The sequence below is a fragment of the Vipera ursinii genome, assembly GCF_947247035.1.
Source record: "Vipera ursinii genome assembly, chromosome: 5".
Taxonomy (NCBI): domain Eukaryota; kingdom Metazoa; phylum Chordata; class Lepidosauria; order Squamata; family Viperidae; genus Vipera; species Vipera ursinii.
Window position 1 is genome coordinate 2,783,194 of NC_139518.1, and position 20,941 is coordinate 2,804,134.

General features: G+C 44.9%; 2 protein-coding genes across 2 annotated transcripts in view; both read left to right on the forward strand.

Annotated features, from left to right (window-relative positions):
* Window positions 1–6,098, forward strand: part of PSMD1 (proteasome 26S subunit, non-ATPase 1) — a gene marked incomplete at its 5' end in the record, with an annotated part of 138,199 nt that extends 132,101 nt beyond the window's left edge. Inside the window, 4 exons of the mRNA XM_083364856.1 lie at window positions 685–777; window positions 1,484–1,630; window positions 3,913–4,065; window positions 5,874–6,098. Coding sequence (XP_083220982.1) covers window positions 685–777; window positions 1,484–1,630; window positions 3,913–4,059 — 387 coding nt within the window. The 3' untranslated portion in view covers window positions 4,060–4,065; window positions 5,874–6,098. The remainder of the gene's footprint in view (window positions 1–684; window positions 778–1,483; window positions 1,631–3,912; window positions 4,066–5,873) is intronic.
* Window positions 6,099–15,274: 9,176 nt separating this feature from the next.
* The window catches only part of ARMC9 (armadillo repeat containing 9), a 134,563-nt gene continuing 128,896 nt past the window's right edge, over window positions 15,275–20,941 (forward strand). Inside the window, 1 exon segment of the mRNA XM_083364078.1 lies at window positions 15,275–15,327. The gene's annotated coding sequence lies outside the window, so the exon portion shown is untranslated.

Genomic DNA, 20,941 nt, shown 5'->3' on the forward strand with positions numbered 1-20,941 from the left:
AGATAGATAGATAGATAGATAGATAGATAGATAGATAGATAGATAGATATAGAGAGACAAATAGAGATAGATAGGTAGATAGAGACATAGTTAGAGACATAGAGACAGATGATGGATGGAAAGACAGACATGCAGACAGACTCACTCGCTCACTCTCTGCTGATCTAGTGCTTCACTCTTTGTATAGCAAAGGAGCTAATATCCTGAATTTGTGTACTTCCTCTGCAAAACTGCCCTTCCTGCTTTCTGAGGCCTTTTCTCCCACCCACCCCCCCAGCCAAAGAGCATCAAGAAAAAGGGTTTTGCTCAGGATCCGTTCAGAAAAGCAAGCGAGCCATGCCGGGGCCCGGCTCTTTCTGCCAAATCTTCACATCTAGCCTCACTCCCCTACCCATTATCCCCTTCCTTTTCCTTTCCTCGAGCTCGAAATGTAATCCGCCACAGCCGGGCCCGTCGTGAATTTTCAGGATTCTTTCTTTCTTTCTTTCTTTCTTTCTTTCTTTCTTTCTTTCTTTCTTTCTTTCTTTCTTTCTTTCTTTCTTTCTCTGCTTCTCAATACACGCCTCCCTATTTCAAAGTGCCTTTTTTCTGCACTTAGCTCAGCAAACTTCACCTTGAGTATTCCCGGACTCCCTTCTCTAACCCTGCCACTGTTTTCCCCCCTCCCCCGCCTGCGACGCTCAGGTGTCCACTGCCGTGTTGTCCATCACTGCAAAAGCCAAGAAAAAAGAGAAGGAGAAAGAGAAAGAGAAAAAAGAAGAGGAGAAAATGGAAGTGGTGAGTTGAATCCATGCACAATGCTTTTGAGTCAGGGGAAGGAGCCCCAATTCCACCATTTGGGGTGGGGGTGGGGAAGGAATCTTGACATTCTCCCAGGAATGCAGCGGCGAGAAGCTGAGACAGGCCATCCTCGACACACGGCCGCAATTGAGCCCAAGATTTCTGTTGCTAAGTGGGTTACGTGAGTTTTGGCCTATTTTGCGACGTAAAGTGAATCGCTGCGGTTCTTAAGTCACCCGGTCGTTAAGGGAATCGGCTTCCCTCCCCCCCGTGGACTTTGCTCGTCAGAAGGTCGCAAAAGGGGATCGCCTGACACCCCCGGGAGACACGGCAACCGTCATAAAAGTGACACCCTGCCTATAATAATAATAATAACAATAATAATGATGATGATGATGACAACAACAATAATAACAATAAAGTTGGAAGAGACCCTGTAGCATTTCAGACAAAATGGCTGTCCAGCCTCTTCTTACAGGCCTCCAGTGTTGGGGGAGGGGGGAGGGAGGGAGGGAGGAAAAAGAATAACAGGGTTGGAAGGGACCTTGGAGGTCATCTAGTCCAACCCTAACCCCTATACCCTTTCAGACAAATGGCTGTCCAGTCTCTTCTTAGAAACTTCGAGCCTCGGTATTTTTCCGCTTCTCGGGGCATCCCTTGCTGCCGTGTCCTCCGTTGATGCGTCTCTCACACCCCCAAACAGGAAGAAGCCGAGAAGAAGGAGGAGAAGGAGAAGAAGAAGGAGCCCGAAGCCTCTTTCCAGATCCTTGACAATCCAGCTCGGGTCATGCCAGCCCAGCTGAAGGTGCTCACCATGCCAGACAGTTGCCGGTACCAGCCTTTCAAGCCTGTGAGTGTTGCTTGTCTGCCTGCCTCTTCTCTCTGCCCCTGCCTCTTCTCTCCATCCAGGAATTGTCTGTCTGTCTGTCTGTCTGTCTGGTCTCCCCCTCTATCTATCTGTCTATCCATCCATCCATCCATCCATCTATCCATCCATCCATCCATCCATCCATCCATCCATCCATCCATCCATCTATCATCTATTTTATCTATCTATTTTATCTATCATATATCTATATCATCTATATCAATCTATGTATATCTATCTATTTTATCTATCATCTATTTATATATATATATATATATATATATATATATATATATATATATATATATATATATATATATATATAAATCATCCATCCATCTATCTATCTACCTACCTATATCTACCTTTACCTACCTGTCTATCTATCAATCATCTATCTATCTATCTATCTATCTATCTATCTATCTATCTATCCATCCATCCTATCTCTAATCTATCTATCTATCCATCTATCCATCTATCTATCCTATCTCTAATCTATCTATCCATCTATCTATCCATCTATCCTATCTCCTATCTATCTATCTATCTATCTATCTATCTATCTATCTATCTATCTATCCTATCTCCTATCTATCTATCTATCTATCTATCTATCTATCTATCTATCCATCTATCTATCCATCTATCTATCCATCTATCTATCCTATCTCTAATCTATCTATCTATCTATCTATCCATCCATCTATCTATCCATCTATCCTATCTCTAATCTATCTGTCTATCTATCTATCTATCTATCTATCTATCTATCTATCTATCTATCTATCTATCTATCTATCTATCTATCTATTTATGTATCTATCATTACTCTATTTATATCTCTTGTTACTTTATAAGTAACTCAAGGTGGTGAACATAACTAATACAGCTAGTCCCCTTATAGCCATTCATTTAGTGACCCGTCATAGTTACAATGGCATTGAAAACAGTATTTTATGACCACTTTCACACTTATAACCGTTACAGCGTCCCCCTGGTCATGTGATCAAAATTTGGGCGCTTGGCAACTGGCATGTACTTGTGATGGTTACACTGTTCACGTGATGACTATTTGCAACCTTTCCAGACGGTTTCTGACAAGCATAATCAATGCAAGAAGCCAGATTCACTTAACGACCGTGTGATTCATTTAAGGAATGTGGCAAGAAGACTGTAAAATGGGGCAAAGCTCCCTTAACAACTGCCTTGCTTAACAAATGGAAACCTTGGGGTCAGTTGTGGTCATAAGTTGAGGACTACCTGTATTCCTTCCTCCTCCTGTCTTCCCCACAATCCTGTGGGGTGTTTTGGGCTGATAAGCGGTCTTCAAGGGCAGCCCCATGTGGATCCCATTGCAGTAATCCAAACAGGAGGTCTGCACCGCAGGAGTATGTTACAGGGGTGCAAAAGTTTCTAGTTGCAGCAGGAAACCTGCAGGGCAGAAAAGGAGCAAAAACTGCGGGGTCTTCTCTCTCTCCGTGGCCACGCAGCCGTGGCTCCAGCCAGCCACGGGACAGGCTGATCTTTGCGAATTCCAAAAGTCCATCAACCGTATGAATTAAAACGAGCTCTGGTGGCACAAGGGTTAGAATCTGCCCACTGCCGGGAGTTCAATCCTGACAGGGTTCAAGGTTGACTCAGCTGCCCATCTTTCCGAGGTCGGTAAATCCCCCAGATTGCTGGGGGGAAATATGCTGATTCTGTAAACTACTTAGAGCCGGCTGTAAAGCGCTGTGAAGGGGTATATAAGTCTAAGTGCAATTGCTATTCCTTCCTTCTTTTCTCCCTCCCTCCCTCCTTCCTTCCATCCATCCATCCATGGTGGTGCAGTGGTTAGAATGCAGCATTGCAGGCTAACTCTGCCCACTGCCAGGAGTTCGATCCTGACCGGCTCAAGGCTGACTCAGCCTTCCATCCTTCCCAGATTGGTAAAATGATGACTCAGATTGTTGGGGGAAAATATGCTGACTCTGCAAACTACTTAGAGAAAGCTGTAAAGTGCTGTGAAGGGGTATATAAGTCTAAATGCAATTGCCATCCCTCCCTCCCTCCCTCCCTTCCGTGGTGGCACAGTGGTTAGAATGCAGCATTGCAGGCTAACTGTGCCCACTGCCAGCAGTTCGATCCTGACAGGGCTCAAGGTCCTTCTGAGGTCGGTAAAATGAGGACCCAGATTGTTGGAGGAGGGGGGGGGCAAGAGGCTGACTCTGTAAAACACTTACAGTCTTGAGTGTGACTGCTGTCTGCTTTTGTTTCCTCAGCTTTCCATTGGGGGCATCATCGTCTTGCGAGACACCAGCGAGGACACGGAAGAGCTGGTGGAGCCCGTGGCAGCCCACGGACCCAAGATAGAGGAGGAGGAACAGGAGCCAGAGCCCCCCGAGCCGTTTGAGTACATTGACGACTAGGATCAGGTGGGTGTCATCAGCCTCCTGGCTGGATTCGCCTCCGAAGCCCAACACAAAGATTTTAATGCGGCCGGAAAATGACTCCGGGCAAAGCGGAGGGTGCTTTTCTCGGCTGGGCAGAGAATTTGGCAACATAAACATTTGTGTTGCCAAGTGCCAGAGTGGTGATCAGGTGCCCAGGCGATTGGTTCTTTTGGATCCAGTGAGTGGGGGAGGGGGTCCCTGGTGCTCTCTGAGCTGGGTGGTTTCCTTGCAGACGTCTCATGACCCAACTAGGTTACATCATCAGTGTAGGAGGAAGTGGGGTTTGTGGGGGGGGGAGGAAGATTGTGGGGTCCTTGGGGCTCTGTGAGCTGGGTGGTTTTCTTGTAGACGTTTCATGACCTAACTAGAGACCGTCATCAGTGCTAAAAGGAAGTAGGTGTGTGGAATGGAGGAAAAGGAGGACTGTGGGGTCCTTGGTGCTCGGTTCTTATTTTCTTGCAGATGTTTCATGACCAAGCTAGGTAACATCATCAGTGCTAGAAGGGAAGTGGGCGTGTTGGGTGGTGAAGGATGGGGAGGACAGCCGTGAGTTCCTTGGGGCTCTCTGACCTTGGCTGTCTTTGGGTTTTTTTGCTGGCATTTCATTGCCCAACTAGGTAACATCATCAATGCTAGAAAGGAAGAGGGGGGGGGGAAACGTGGTGCTCTCTGAGCTTGGTTCTTTTCTTGCAGACGTTTCATTACCCAACTAGGTAACATCATCAGTGCTGGAAGGGATGTGTGGAGTGAAGGAGGGTGGGAAGATAGATAGCTTTCCTTGGTGCTCTCTGAGCTTGGTCCTTTTCTTGCAGACGTCTCATTGCCCAGCTAGGTAACGTCATCAGTGCTAAAGCAAGACTTGGATGAAAAGGGCTTGTTTAAGGGTTCCTGCATGGATTAGACCAGGGGTCCCCAATCCTCGGTCCGTGGACCGGTACCGGGTCGCAGCATGCCAGCAACCGGTCCGCACAAACAAGCAAATCCCCATCCGCGGGTGTTCTGTTCCAGCCTACGACCGGCCCTGTTGGAATGTCAGGGACAACCCCTTTTTTATTATTCAATAGGCTGGAATTAAGCCAACCAAATTGATTTGCAAAAATTAAACGAAACAGTTCAAAACAGAGTTAAACAAATACAGACCGAGACTATGTCAGAAGCTCTTCAAACGGTTGCCTTCAGCAACCAGCACCTCCCACACATTCCCCTTTTAAACAGCAGTCTCAAGGCGTGGCTTCTCATTGCCTTCTCCCGAGTTGCCTCATTGCTTTCCTCTGCTCAGTTCGGCTAGATTGCCTCCTGCTCCTAGCGTCCCTGAACAGAGCCAGCTGTGGATCGTCTTCTTCCAATACCTCGTACTCACATGGCTGAGTCTGATGAGGAACAGGACGGGAGGGGCCTGGCTGAGAGCTCTGCGGTGCATCAGAACCTTCCTCTGCAACCAAAGGCTCTCCAAACCCCTCCTCCTCCTCCTCCTCCTCTTCAGAATTGTCCGACTCAGCTGCCGAAACCACAGGCTGACGCTGAATCACAACAGCGGGATGCAGGCAGCACACAAAGCCACGCACCCTCCGGTCCGTGGAAAAAACCTCTCTCTCCACGGAACCGGTCTCTGGTGCCCAAAATTTTGGGGACCTCTGGATTAGACTGCCACTAACCCAAGAAAGGACCAGAGCTCCTGCAACTGAAGCAGGCAGGGGCTGAGCTGTGCAGATCTTCTCCGCGCAGCCACATCGGCCTCCTCAGTGTCTTTGCCAGCACATATTACCTGCTTTCTCTCCTTTCTCCTCCAGACAGGCAGCCCTCAAGGGAAACTGGTACAGCGTCCCGGCATCCGGAGCCCTGGGAGGAAGCCCCGGTGGCCAGCCGCCACTCAGCGCATGCCACAGCCAACACTTCTCTGCTGGCCGACCACCGAGGATGACCATCCTTCTCTTTAGCGTACTCTTTCATGAGAAACCGGTTTTCGAAATAAATTAATAAAAAAAAGAGAAAAAAAACAAGGGCAAAAAACCCCACACCACCAGCGTTTCTTTTCTCTCGGTTCGGACCTTAGACGGCTTAGACTTTGGGGGGGGGAAAAAATGCCTTTGGTTAGTAAATTTTGTGCTTCCGGTCCCGTCCTTGGCCCAGTTGAAAAGTTTTGGGCTCTGAGTCGGCCTCTTCTGTCGCGAAACGCAGGCAGTCCTCGGCGTAACGTCCACAATTGAGCCCAACTTTTTCTGACGACCTTTTTTGTCACGGTTGTTAAACGAATCACTGCAGGTGTTAAGTTAGGAACACGGCTGTTAAGTGAATCTGGCTTCCCCCATTGACTTTGCTTGTCAGAAGATCGCAAAAGGGGGTTGTGTGACACACAGCCCCGCCACCGCCCCCCAGGACACTGCCACCGTTGTATGAGTCGGTGGCCAAGCGGCTGAATTATATGTGTGTGTGTGTGTGTGTGTGTGTGTGTGTGTGTACAGGAAGGCCTGGAGGAACATTGTCCATAGGGTCGCGATGGGTCGGACACGACTTCGCAACTAACAACAACAACAACATATATGTGTGTGTGTGTGTGTGTGTCTTTTTTTTTCCTCCCCCTCTCTCTTTCCCTTTGCTAAGTGTTTTTCCAACTCTCTGATTTATCGTTGACAAAGTGACATTTTAAGAAAAACAAAGCTGACTGTTCCCTAATGTTCCACGTTTGCTAAGGCTTGGATTCCAAACCTTGTTATATAAATCCTTGCCAGGGGGGTGGGCAAGCAGGTGAAAGTCCCTTGCCAGCCGAGAAAGGTGTTTGAAGCTCAAAAACGGGGTTAATTTACTTCTTGCACACACACATATAATTATAAGCTTGCGAATTTTGACCATAGGGATGCTGCAACATTCTACCATATTTCCCCCAAAATAAATTTTGCTCCAAAGGATGCATTAGGGCTTATTTTCCTGTTAGGTCTTATTTTGGGGAAAATACGGTAAATAAATACGTCCATCTGGCAGATGATCTTAACTGGGGCTTATTTTTGGGATAGGGCTTATATCACAACCATCCTGACAAATCAAGCTAGGGCTTACTTTGGGGAAATAAGATACAAAAATTGGTTATTATAAATAATAATAATAATGTGGTGATGATGATGGAAGGGACCTTGGAGGTCATCTAGTCCAACCCCCTGCTCAGGCAGAAAAGCCTATAGCATTTCAGACAAATGGCTGTCCAGTCTCTTCTTCAAAACCTCCAGTGTTGAAGCATTCACAGCTTCTGGTGGCAAGGAGTTCCACTGGTTAAGTGTCCTCACGGTCAGAAAATTTCTCCTTAGTTCTCAGTTGCTTCTCTCTTTGGTTAGTTCCCATCCGTCGTTACAACTTCAGACGGTCCCTCAGTGAAGTGTTCTCAGTCAGGGACTACCCGTATTGAAATGCACAACTTTAAAAAAAAACATTTAATAATAATAATAATAATAATAATAATAATAATAATAATAATAATAATAATAATAGTAGTAAGTTGGAAGGGACCTTGGAGGTCATCTAGTCCAACCCCCTGCTAAGGCAGGAAACCCTATATACCATTTCAGACAAATGGCTGTCCAGTCTCTTCTTAAAAACTTCCAGTGTTGGCGCATTCACCACTTCTGGAGCGGTGAATAATAATAATAATTTTTTAAAAAAAATTAACCTGGGGGGAAGAAAAAAGGCCGTGCTCTCCTGCTTCTTCTCAGCTGCAGCGTGTGCTTGCCCCTGTATTTGTGTGTGTGTCTGCGCACACCTCCAGCTAATGTCTGTTTACATATTTTCTCTCCCTGTTGGCACCCAACGGCCTCCAAAATGAACAACTCCGGGGTCTATAATGTAACGCTTGAAGGGAAGGCGGGGGGGGGGGTGTTGGAGAGAGATGGAGACAGACAATAAAGCCAGTCAGAACCAGAGCGGATGGAGCCATCTTCTTCTGAGGTGGAACCCGCTGGGTTCTCAATGAGGCGTGCGAGGAATAATTTTTTTTTGTGGCTTTGCTTTTCCGCGCGAGGGGTTGGCGCGCCGCTGGGCCGCGAAGTGAGCTGGAGAGAGGAGAGGAAATGGCGAGCTGGAGGGATGGTTGAGCGCCAGAGGAAGGGGGAGAGCAGATGGCTGGTTACAACCCGGCACGTTGCAGCAGCCGATTGAAGGTATCAGCTTGGGGATACACGCCGGACAATCGGAATTGAGCTGGAAGGGACCTTGGAGGTCGTCTAGTCCAACCCCCTGCTCAGGCAGGAGACCCTATACCATTTCGTACAGGTGGATGTCTACTCTCTTCTTCAGAACCGCCAGTGATGGAGCAATCCCAACTTCTGGGGGCAAGCTATGCAATCAAGAGTAGAGCTGGAAGGGACCTTGGAGGTCATCTAGTCCAACCCACTCCTCAAGCAGGAGACCCTATCCCATTCCAGACAGGTGCCTGTCAGGCCTCTTAAAATCCTCCAGTGATGGAGCACCCACAACGTCTGGTGGCAAGCTGTTCCACTGGTTGATGGTTCTCACTGTCAGGAAGTTTCTCCTTAGTTCTAGATTGCTTCTCTCCTTGATTCGTTTCCATCCATTGCTTCTTGTCCTGCCTTCAGGCGCTTTGGAGAATAGCTTGACTCCCTCTTCTTTGGGGCAGCCCCTGAGATACTGGAAGGCTGCTATCATGTCCCCACTCGTCCTTCTCTTCATTAAACTGGACATACTCAATTCCTGCAACTGTTCTTCATATCTTTTCGTCTCCAGGCCTTTGATCATCTTAGTTGATAAGACGATGAAACTGACTCAGACTCAGCATGGCGCAGTGATGCAAGCAGAAAGGCTATTTATTTCGATCCAGCGGTTATTTTTACAAGTACAGGACGTCCTTGACTTACAATCCTTAGTTTAGTGAGTGCTCAAGGATGTAATGGCAGTGAAAAAAAACAGATTTATGACCAGTTTCCACACCTCTGATCTGCCGTACCCTTAATGGTTAAATGGATCTTTTTTCAACCGGCATGATAGTGACAGTGATGGTTAATTGTCCTAAGGCAGGGCCGTGGACTTCAACTCCCAGAATTCCTGAGCCAGCCACGCTGAGGGGAAAGGGAGAGGTTTCCAAGCTGAGCCATGCTATGGCTCAGGAATTCTGGGAGTTGAAGTCCACGAGTCATAAAAGAGCCAAGGTGGCCTACCCCTGGCCTAGGGTCACGTGATCACGGCTTGTCACCTTCCCAGCTGCCTTCAGACAAGCAAAGGCAAGGAAGAAGCCAGATTCACTTAATGACCAATATGATTTCACTTAACGAACTGCGGTGATTCACTTAACAACAGTGTGGGGGGGAATCATGAAGTGGGGCAAAATTCACGGTCTAGCTTTGTTATCGAAAATTTGGGCTTAGGTGTCATGCTAAGTTGACGACTTCTATAACCAGGCAGCGAGCACAAACTGCCTCTTTCTCTTCCTCCTATTGTCCCTACAACAACAACCCTGTGAGGTAGGTTGGGCAGAGAGAGAGAGAAGGATTGGCTCAAGGTTACTCAGGCGGCTTTCACGCTGAAGGTGGGGACGAGAACTCACCATCACCTGGTTGATTGTCCCAAAGTCACCCGGCTGACTTTTATGTCTTAAGGCGGGATTAGAACTCACCATCATCTGGTTGATTGGTCCAAGGTCACCCAGCTGACTTTTACATCTAAGGCAGGACTAGAACTCACCATCACCTAGTTGATTGGTCCAAAGTCACCCAGCTGACTTATGTCTAAGGTGGGACTATAACTCACCATCACCTAGTTGATTGGTCCAAAGTCACCCAGCTGACCTATGGCTAAGGTGGGACTATAACTCACCATCACCTAGTTGATTGGTCCAAAGTCACCCGGCTGACTTACATCTAAGGCCGGAGTAGAACTCACCATCGCCTGGTTGATTGTCCCAAAGTCACCCAGCCAGCTCTCATGCCTAAGGTGGGACTAGAGCTCCCAGAGGCCTGGCGATTGGCCAAAAATCACCTAACCACCTTTCAGAACTTGCCAATCCTTAAGACCAGGCTTGTAACTAGGCGACCTGCGCACATCCCTTGGGCCAGTAAATGTAAGTTTACAACCCACCACACCAGATGAGTGTATCCTGAACTCGGTTCTCCTTAAGAAGGAATTTGGGAAACAAAAAAAAAATATCTTACGTTAAGTTGCAAAAGGAAAGAACGAAGGAACCTCTGTCTGCACCGCTTGAAATAAGCATATTTTTACTTGTCAAATTTGGTCCTGGCCCCGAAGAGGCTGAAGGAAAACCAAATTTTCTCCAACCCAACCAAGAAAGGCTTCGACCACAACTCCCATCGTTCCCAGCTGAGAAGGCCAAGTGCTTGTGGGAGCGTGGAATCGGAACGATCTATACTCCTGTCGAATTTGGAAAAAACGGATCCCGCTGCCACACCGTTCAAAACTCTTAATTTCGTTTCAACTCCGCTCGGCTCGAAAGTTGTCATTTTAAAAGCAAACCCTAAATCACGGTAACGGTTTGGCGGTTGCCAAATCCCTGTACCGAATCTACGGTTCCTTCCTCCCCAGCCACCCCCGCCTCCCTATCTGCATCTTGCTTCTTTTATGACTTTTCACTTCTTCCTTGAGCTCTGCCAGATTGGAGAAAGAGTAAAGTAAAGTTCAGCCAATGCCAAGAAATAGAACACACATCACGGGACAGCAGCATTTAATACGTTTAAAGAGATTTTAATTTGCTTAAAAAATCTTTTTTAAAAACGCCATGTGCCTGGCGCACGGCAGATTTTGCTCCCCAAAAATATCCCCTGGAACCAGCGGAACGATTGATTCCTTCGGGACACGATGGATTTATTTTTCTCGCCTTGCTGAAACCTGCGGTTGGGTTTCTGAAGTGGCAGATAGTCCTGGACTTCTGCAACAGTTCGTTTAGTGACGGTCCAAAGTTACGATGACACTGAAAAAAAATATGACCGTTTTGCACACTTGAGACCATTGCAGCAGCCCCCTCCTGGTCATGTGGTCCAAATTCGGATGCTCGGCAACTGAGTCATATTTATGATGATTGCAGTGTCCCGGGATCCTGTGATCCCCTTTTTGCAACCTGAGAAGCAAGGTGAATGGGGAAACAAGATTCTGAATAGAACAGTACAGAACAGAACAGAACAGAACTAGAATTAGAATTAATAGAATAGAATAGAATAGAATAGAATAGAATAGAATAGAATAGAATAGAATAGAATAGAATAGAATAGAATAGAATAGAATAGAATAGAATAGAATAGAATAGAATAAGGAATAGAATAGAATAGAATAAAGAATAGGAATAGGAATAGGAATAGAATAGAATAGAATAGAATAGAATAGAATAGAATAGAATAGAATAGAATAGAATAGAATAGAATAGAATAGAATAGAATAGAATAGAATAGAATAGAATAGAACAAGGAATAGGAATAGAATTAGAATTAGAATTAGAATTAGAATTAGAATAGAATAGAATAGAATAGAATAGAATAGAATAGAATAGAAAATGAATAAAATAGAATAGAATAGAAAGAATGAAGAATAATAATAGAATAGAATAGAATAGAATAGAATAGAATAGAATAGAGAATGGAATGGAAGGGAGCTGGAAGGGACCTTGGAGGTCTTCTAGTCCAGCCTCCTGCTCAAGCAGATCGTTCATTTAACAACCGTACTCCTAACTTAACAACTGCCAGGATCCGCTTAACAGCTGTGGCAAGAAAGATTGTAAAATGGGGCAAAACTCACTTGACAAATGTCTCAATTAGCAACAGAAACGTTGGGCTCAGTTGTTGTAAGTGGAGGACCACCTATATGCTTTCCTTTGGGCCTGCAGAGAGCCGTCCCAAAGCAACCACACTGTTGCGGGGGTGAGGGTCCCTTTGCTGGCAGGGAAGGCTATCCCAGTAGAACTTCCTTGCATAAAAGCAGTACAGGCGGTCCCTGACTTACAACGGTTCGTTTAGTGACCATTTGAAGTTACAACGGCACGGGGGGGAAAATGACTCGGGACCATTTTTCACCCTTCCAACCTTTGCAGCATCCCTTTGGTTACGTGATCACAATTCGAGACGCTAGGCAACTGACTCGTATTTATGACGGTCACAGTGTCCCCGGGTTACATCATCCCCTTTTACGACCTTCTGACAAGCAAAGTCCACGGGGGGGGGGGGGTTAGCCAGATTCAGTTAACAACCATATTGTTAATTTAACAACTGCAGTGTTTCACTTAACCGCTGTGCAAGAAAGGTCATAAAATGGGGCAAAAATTCACGTAGCTGCCGCAGCACCAAAAATTTGAGGCTCAGTCATCATAAGTCGAGGACTGCTTGTAGATCTGAGCCAAACAGTTCTGTCTTTGTGGGGAGCAGGACGTTTGCAGAACTTTTAGGGATTTATCAGATTTCTACATGGTCCATCTTTCCTAAGAGACTCTGGGCCGTTTACGATGAAACATTGGTCTGGAGATGATTGCAGGGACATTGCTTCTTTTTAAAGCTTCAACCAACGCTGTCGAGAGCAACATTTTTGGGGTCAAGAAAATCCAGAAAGCCAAATTATTGCGTAGGTTGTGGTGTCTGCAAGGAAAAGCAGCTGTTTCTGGAATAAACAGGGTGTGTGTGCTTGTAAAAGGACGGCATCCGCTTTGAATCGTTCTGGATTGGCAGGGTGCACACTTACACGGTTAGATACCTTCTGATCTTTGTGGATTAGCCAAGAGGAAAAAATTCTGTTGAATCAGACTTCTTAAATCATTCCAGAAATATTTGAAAAATCCTCTCCATTAACAAGTCGGATGTTCCAAGTGTCTCAAATGAGGATTAGCAAAAAAGGAAGAATTGCATTGACGAAGAAGGGACCAATCTGCTGATGTTGGCTTCTCCAGGCTGCCTACTCTGACAAATCTCTCAAAAGTTCCCTTTCTTTGTTTTTTTGTTTTTAAAAAGGGTGTTTTTAAAATTCAGATGTGTATATATTTCAAGACACCTTTTTCTTTTCAATAATAGAAAATACTTGAAGCTCGGATTTTAGATTTTGGCTGGGGTTTGTTCTCCCAGCTTGTTTCAATATAATTTCTGAAAGTTTTGTTACCAAACTAGGTAACATCCTCGTGATGTTACCTAGTTTGGTAATGAAACGTTCAGAAATTATATTAAAACAAGCTGGGAGGACAAACCCCAGCCAAACCCCTTTTTCTCTTGCCCAGAAAAAGCCCAGATCTTTTGACCTGGCTTGCAAGCCCAATGAACCACGCCAAATAGGGGCACACGAATAAGACATTTATTTACAAATAAAAATAAGATAAAATAAGTCTCAAAGGGGCACACCCCTGTTTGGAGTAGACCCCTTTTATACAATTTGGAAAATGTATATTGCCATGAGCCAATCACTCTGAAACCAACAATAAAAAAGCAACATAGGTTTCAGGAGTCATAGTAACGTGGTTCAATCAGACCTTACAAGGGATCCTAAAACCTTCATTGATCAATAACATCCCTGCTCTAAAAGCATTCCTAAGTGACTTCATACCAGGGTCTTGTCCATCACCTTAATGGACAGGCATTCTTGGGTGGGCAGGGAGATGGTCTGGTCTCCATCTCTTGCTGTCATCCCTTACAAAGCAAGTCAACCAATGAGTAACCACCCCAACGGGCAAAACACAATTTCCCCAAAGCGATTGCTATAATTGCTCACATTAAAGTCACCTGTGCGAACAATAAAATCTTGTACTGGAAGGGACCTTGGAGGTCTTCTAGTCCAACCCCTTGCAGGAGACATCCATAACAAGGGGTTATAAGTCGAGGATTACCTGCTTTATTATAGAGACAGTGTCAATAATAATAATAATAATAATAATAATAATAATAATAATAATAATAATAATAATAATAATAATAATAGTAAACTTGGAAGGGACCTTGGAGGTCATCTAGTCCAATCCCCTGCTCAGGCAGGAAACCCTATACCATTTCAGACAGGTGCCTGTCCAGTCTCTTCTTAAAGACCTCCAGTGATGGAGTAGCCACAACTTCTGAAGGCAAGTCGTTCCACTGGTTAATTGTTCACACTGTTAGGAAGTTTCTCTTTAATTTCAGATTGCTTCTCTCCTTGCTTAGTTAGATTAGTTTCCTTCATTACTTGATTAGTTTCCATCCATCATTTCAAAATGGACAATTAACCAAAGGAACAGCTTGCCGTCAGGAATTGTAGGTGCTTCATCACCGGAGGTTTTCAAGAAGAGACTGGACAGCACCTCGTGTGAAATGGTATAGGGTGCTTGAACAAGGGGTTGGACTAGAAGACCTCCAAGGTCCCTCCCAGCTCTGTTCTAATTAAATTGATTAAAATATTGTTTTGTTTGATTTATAGTTGGTCACACAGTCAGCCAGATGTTTTTGTTAGATTTAATTTGTATTAGTTTCATTTATTATTAAATTTATATGCCTCCCACTTTGTTGTCAAGCAACTCTGGTGGCTTATAAATGTCACGAAGACAAAGGAGGAAAACATTAAATATGAAATTGATCTCCCATTGTTCTCGCTGGAGCATAAGATTTGATGTGACTGGGCTGTTGATGTGTTTCTATGCAATTGTGAACCAAAGTAATATCCTTGATTGTGTGTTGTTTTAAACAAATGTAGAAATAGATATTTTTGCATGCAAATATTGACTAAATGATGCCCCAATCCCATTTCCTAACTCTTAGAACAGTACAAATTTCCATCCTATACCTCACTTTTCTCAACCTTGGTAACTTTATGATATGTGGACCTCAACTCCCAGAATTCCCTAGCCAGCATGGCTGGCTGGGGAATTCTGGGAGTTGAAGTCCACCATCTTAAATGTTGCCAAGGTTGAGGAACAGTTTGTAAGAACTCTTTGCTTTGTATGGGTTCGGTGGGTTGTGACTCCCAGCTTCCTCTTCCAGAAATGTGTGTGTGTGTGGGGGGGGCAACAATCCTATCCCCAGGGGATAATGGAAGGCACCCAAAATATCTGAAGGGCGCCCGGTTGGGGAACTAAACGGAACGCTCCACGCTTGCTTCCCTTCCAGCATCGCTGTTGCTAGGAGACGAAGATTTTTTTTTCCCATCCTGGACCTTCCAAAGTCACCTGACCCGCCACCTCGTCGCCCATTGGTCTTCAGAAGCCACGTGGTCCTGGCTCTCTCGGGAAGCGGCCCAGTCGCCGTTGCTAGGAGACGTGAGCGAGGGAGGCCGCGGCCTACTCGGCCTCATCCGTCACGGCAGGTAAGGCGGGCGGGGAGACCGACGATGCCCCCGTCGCCGGGAGGACCCCTGGAAGGACCCCCGGCCCGTCGGGGCGATTGGAAGCCGCCTCTCCGGCGCCCTACTCCGGCTCTCCCAACGTTGGGCGGACTACAGCTCCCATCCTCCACAGCCCTCCCGGGGCGAGGGCCGCTGCTCGCCCTTGGAGCCCGACATCAGTTGTGTGTGTGTGTGTGTGTGTGTGTGTGTGTGGGAGAGCTGTGCTAATTCCCACAGCGTCAAATCCAGGGACATCAACCCCCCAGGCATTGTGGCGGGGGAGCATGGAAGTTGTAGTCCCATGCCCCTGGAGATGGGGTGGGTGGGTGGGTGGGTGGCTTTGAGTGGCACTCTGCACATGCTCAGGGTAATTGCCTAATGGCTGGCTCTTTGAGCTATCTGGTCTGGACTGAGGGGTTTAATGTTTTTAAATTGTGATTTAATTTTTGCGGCTAGACTTAATTTAATTTTATTTTAATTTTATATTGGATTGTTTTGAAATTTTGCCTTGTAAACCGCCCTGAGTCCTTTGGGAATAGGGCGGTATATAAACCGAATAAATACATAAATAAATAAATATTCTTGGCCATTGGCTACCCGAGCATCTCTGCCTGGGAAAAGCTTTACCAGCTGAGCCTCTTTGCCTGTGAAGTGAGTCCTTTGTTCAGATGAGTTTGGCCCCATTTTTGCGACCGTTCTTGCCACAGTTGTTAAGTGAATCACTGCAGTTGGTAAGTTAGGAACCGGGTTGTTAAGCGAATCTGGCCTCCCCCATTGATTTTGCTCACCCAAAGGTTGTGAAAGGGAGGGGTCACGTGACCCGGGGACAAAGTAACGGTCATACATTTGAAGCGGTTTTGAATTTTGAACACGTGATCCCTGGGTGGGTGGGTGGGTGGGTATGCTGCAAAGGTCCTAAGTGTGAAAAACGGTCCTAAGTCCCTTTTTTTCAGCGCCCTTGTAAATGAACTGTTGTAAGTAGAGGACCCCCCCCCTGTAGTTTTGCAGAGCTTGGAATTTAAAATTGAAAGGCTTTGGGATTGGAAACCAGACCCGGTTTCTTAAAGAGTTCAGGAAAAAATATATATATATTTTCTTGGTTGAAAAGATGCACACACACAAAATTTTAAAAATCAGCTCTTCCAAGACTTGAAGCCATTGCTTTTTAGAAAATTACTTTGAAATTACTATTTCTGTACTACTATTTCTAAGTTGCTATTTCACAAATGAACAAGGAAATAATTTGCATATTAAAGAGTCTTTCTTGATCTTTTTTTCCCCCCTAAGAATATTCTGGTAATTAGAACAGTTTAGATGGGCTGTACTTTTGCAGCGTGGCAGTGCCATCACTATGTTTGTGTAATATATTAAACCATAGTGTACTTAATTATGACTTATTAAACCTAATTAGTTGAGCCATACGGTACGTTAAAACGTTAAGCGGTTTATACGTTAGCCAAATGTACAGACTCAGACATCATAGTTGGAAACCATGGTTTAGAACTTGAGGTAATTTGTGAACCAAACTGACAGGCATGTTAAAAAGAGGCTTGAATGCAAACCCTGGATCCAGCCAATTTCCTTTATGTGAGTTTGCTGTGCTAGCTGACTGGATACTGGCTATATTGGATAATTTCCAGCCAATTGATTTGGAAACCTGCTTAAAACATCTGATGTCTTTGCATAGTGAGCTACTGAAATTATTTTATGGGATCCTTGTGTTGTTGCATTTCTCACTATTGAAGCTGTTGTCCCTGGCTTACACACTTTATTTATTTTTTCAATTTTTATATATGGCCACCATTCTCCGTCAGTTTGCCCTGGGTGGCTTATAATTCCAATATTATAAAACAGTTAAAGCAATTAGTAAAAATAAAAAAAATTCACGTGTATATACACTGTACAGCAGTCGAGATAGTTAGCCGGCTAACAATAAATCTAAGAAACTGGGCCCTTTGTACATTTTTGAGTCCCGGGCTTGTTGCACAGTTGTTATGTAATATGCACAACCTTAGGGAAGCTTTCAGACCAGTCGAGTTAATGCAGGCTGTTTGTATGTGTAGGGAGCCTGCCTGTTAAGTCATAGAAGTGTGTGATGGAAGCATAGCTGGGTTGTTGTTGTTGTTTGTTTCAAATTATCATTTGGACCTGTTGCTCTTATTGAAATTTTATATACAGTGTTACATTGCGATACTGTATTTCTACAACACCCAGAGCACCCTCTGTGAGAGATTGCTAAAGTTGATAAATAGATTGCAGGTAGTCCTTGACTTGTGGCCACAATTGAGCCCAGCATTTCTGTTGTTAAGTGCGACGTTTGTTAAGTGAATTTTGCCCCATTTGGTGACCTTTCTTGCCCCAGTTGTTAAGTGAATCACTGCAGTTTATAAAACAGTTGTTAAGCGAATTTGCAGAAGGGGATCAGATGACCTCAGGACAGTATAATCGGTTGTGTGTGTGTGTGTGTGTGTGTGTGTGTGTATTTGAACCAGTTACCGAAAGTTCAAATTTTGATCATATGACCACAGGGATGCTACAACAATCGTAAGTGTGAAAAACAGTCACAAGTCCCTTTTTTTCAATGCTGTTGTAACTTTGAACATATATGTATGTGTGTGTGTGTGTGTATGTATATATATGTGTGCATGTAATATATGTATGTATAGGTAAAGGTAAAGGTTTTCCCGCACATGCGTGCTAGTCGTTTCCGACTCTAGGGGCCGGTGCTCATCTCCGTTTCAAAGCTGAAGAGCCAGCACTTGTCCGAGGACGTCTCTGTGGTCATGTGGCCGGAATGACTAGATGCCAAAGGCACACTGGAGCGCTGTTACCTTCCCACCGGAGTGGTCCCTATTTTTCTACTTGCATTTTTACGTGCTTTCGAACTGCTAGGTTGGCAGAAGCTGGGACGAGTAACAGGCGGTCACTCTGCTACGCGGCACTCGGGATTCGACCCGCCAAACTGCCGACCTTCTGATTGACAAGCTCAGCGTCCTAACCCACTGAGCCACCGCATCCCTTTATGTATGTATATGTGTATATGTAGATCTAGAGTCTCGGGTTTCTTCCCGCATTCCTTTCATCTTCAGAAAGTTGTGGCGACGTTTCGACGAAATCCCATCCGTCATCATCAGGCCAGAGTGTTCCTCCTGCTGCTTCCAGGAGCAATGCGTGGTCTGGCTGTTCCTTTCCTTCCAACTGTCGGTGGGGCTGTGTTCTGACTGGGTGGAGGCGTGGCTGCTTTCTGATTGGGTGGGGGTGTCCTCCGACTGGGTGGAGGCGTGGTTGTCTTCTGATTGAGTGGAGGTGTGGCTGTCTTCTGATTGGGTGGATGTGTGGTTGTCTTCTGATTGGTTGGAGGCGTGGCTGTCTTCTGATTGGGAGGGGTGTGTTCTGAATGGGTGGGTTTTTTTGTTGTGTTGTAATATCCTGAGTGTTGTGATTTGGTGTCCTGAGGAGTGGGCTGTGTAGTGGCCTCCAGAGCTTTGGTTTGGCTCCGAGTTTGAGGACCTGCTATGTATCTCTGGTATGGGTCAGTCAGGTTCGTGTGAGCGTTCTTCTGCTTGGGTGATGGCACTTTTGCTTGACTTGTTCTGTCTTCTGTGTGGGAGAGTTTTTGTTCTGGGTGTGGATGAGTCTTGCTGGGGCTGGTGGCATTTGGGGTTGTTTGTTGGTTTTTTAAATCCTTGTTTGCTGAAATTCGTTTCTCTATCAATGCTGGTTTCCAAATGGCATGTAAGCGGGAGGTGTCGTCTCGCTTGTTCATGCTGTCTGGGTGTTTTTCTATTTCAATGGCTTCTCTGATTATTCTGCTATTGAGATGTTCTATTTTGGCGATTGTTTTTGTACCTTCAAAATTGATGTTGTGTCCCGTAGTGTTTATGTGTTGTACTAGTGAAGATGTGTGATCTTTCTTCTGTACTGAGTTCTTATGTTCTTCTACACGTACCTCTATTCTTCTGTTAGTCTGTCCGATGTATGTTGCTGGACAGGAGGCGCATGGGATTTGGTATATGCCCTGGTTTTCCAGTTCTATTTTGTCTTTGGGATTTCTCAGGATGGTTGATATCTTTCTGTCAGTGTTAAATGCGGTTTTGATGTTATGTTTGCGTAGTACTTTACTGATTTTGTCGGTTGTTCCTTTTATGTAGGGCAAGATGGCTCGTCCGTTGTTCTGTTCTTCTTCTTGGATGTTTTTCTGTTTCGGAGTCCCCTGCTGAATAATATTGGTGATTTTGTTTTTTTGGAACTTGTTTGCTGTCAATATGTCTGTCAGGGTGTGTAGTTCTGTTTGTATATGTGTTTCATCTGCAAGGCGTCTGGTTCTTGTTATTAGTGTTTTGGCTACTGAATTTATTTGTGCTGGGTGATGATGTGATTGCGCATTGAGGTAACGGTTGGTGTGTGTTTTCTTTCGGTAGACTGTGTGTCCTAGGGTGCCGTTTTGTTTTTTGTATATAAGTACATCCAGGAAAGGTAACTGGTTGTTTGTTTCAATCTCCATGGTGAATTTTATTTTGGGATGTAGGCTGTTCAGGTGTGTTAGGAAGTTTTCTAGCTCCTTTCTCCCGTGGGGCCAGATCACGAAGGTGTCATCCACATATCTGAGCCACAGTTTTGGTTTGTTTGTAGTCTTTTCCAGAGCGTTAGTTTCAAATTCTTCCATGAAAAGGTTGGCGATAACTGGTGATAGAGGGGATCCCATTGGTGCGCCTTCTATTTGTTTGTATCTCTGGCCTCTGTGTATGAAGTATGTGTTTGATAAGCAGTGTTCTGCTAGTTCTATAATATGGTTTGGTGGTTGGTATTTGCTTCTTATTGTTGATAGAGCTTCTTGGACTGGCACCTGGGTGAATAGTGATACCACATCGAAGCTGACTAGCAAGTCTTTTTGGTCTATCTGTAGATTTTTCACTAATTCTATAAAGTGGTATGAGTTTTGGACATATGAAGCTGCCATTTCTGCTTGAGGTTGTAATTGTTTTGCTAGGTATTTAGCTAAGTTTTGTAGTGGTGAGCCTATAGAACTTACTATGGGTCTTAGTGGGATTCCATCTTTGTGTATTTTGGGGAGGCCATATAGTTTTGGGCATCTGGATGACTTCTCCCTAGGAATGATTGTTTGTTGGATTTCTTGGCTTATAGAAGTTGATTTTATCTTTTTCTTGGTGGTCTTTTCTAGATAGGTTGTGGGATCTGTATATATAGGTTTGTATGTAGTTTCTTTGAGTAAGTTGGACAGTTTCTCTTCATAGTCTGATGTGTCCATTACCACTGTAGCATTGCCTTTATCTGCTGGTAGTATGATTATGCTGTTGTCTTTTCTTAGGTTTTGCAATGCTACTTGTTCTTCTTTTGTTAGGTTGCTTTTGGGTGGTTTGCTTGTGCATAGGATGTGGGTGACTTCATGTCTGACTTGGTCTGCTTCATCTGCATTGAGTTTAGTTAAGCTGGTTTCAACTCCACATATGATGGTTTCTGTGGGAATTTTCTTTGGTGCAACAGTGAAGTTGAAACCTTTTGCTAGGACGTTTGTTTCTGCTGTTGTTAGTCTTCTGTGGAAGATGTTATGCACTACTTGTTGTAGATGTTGTGA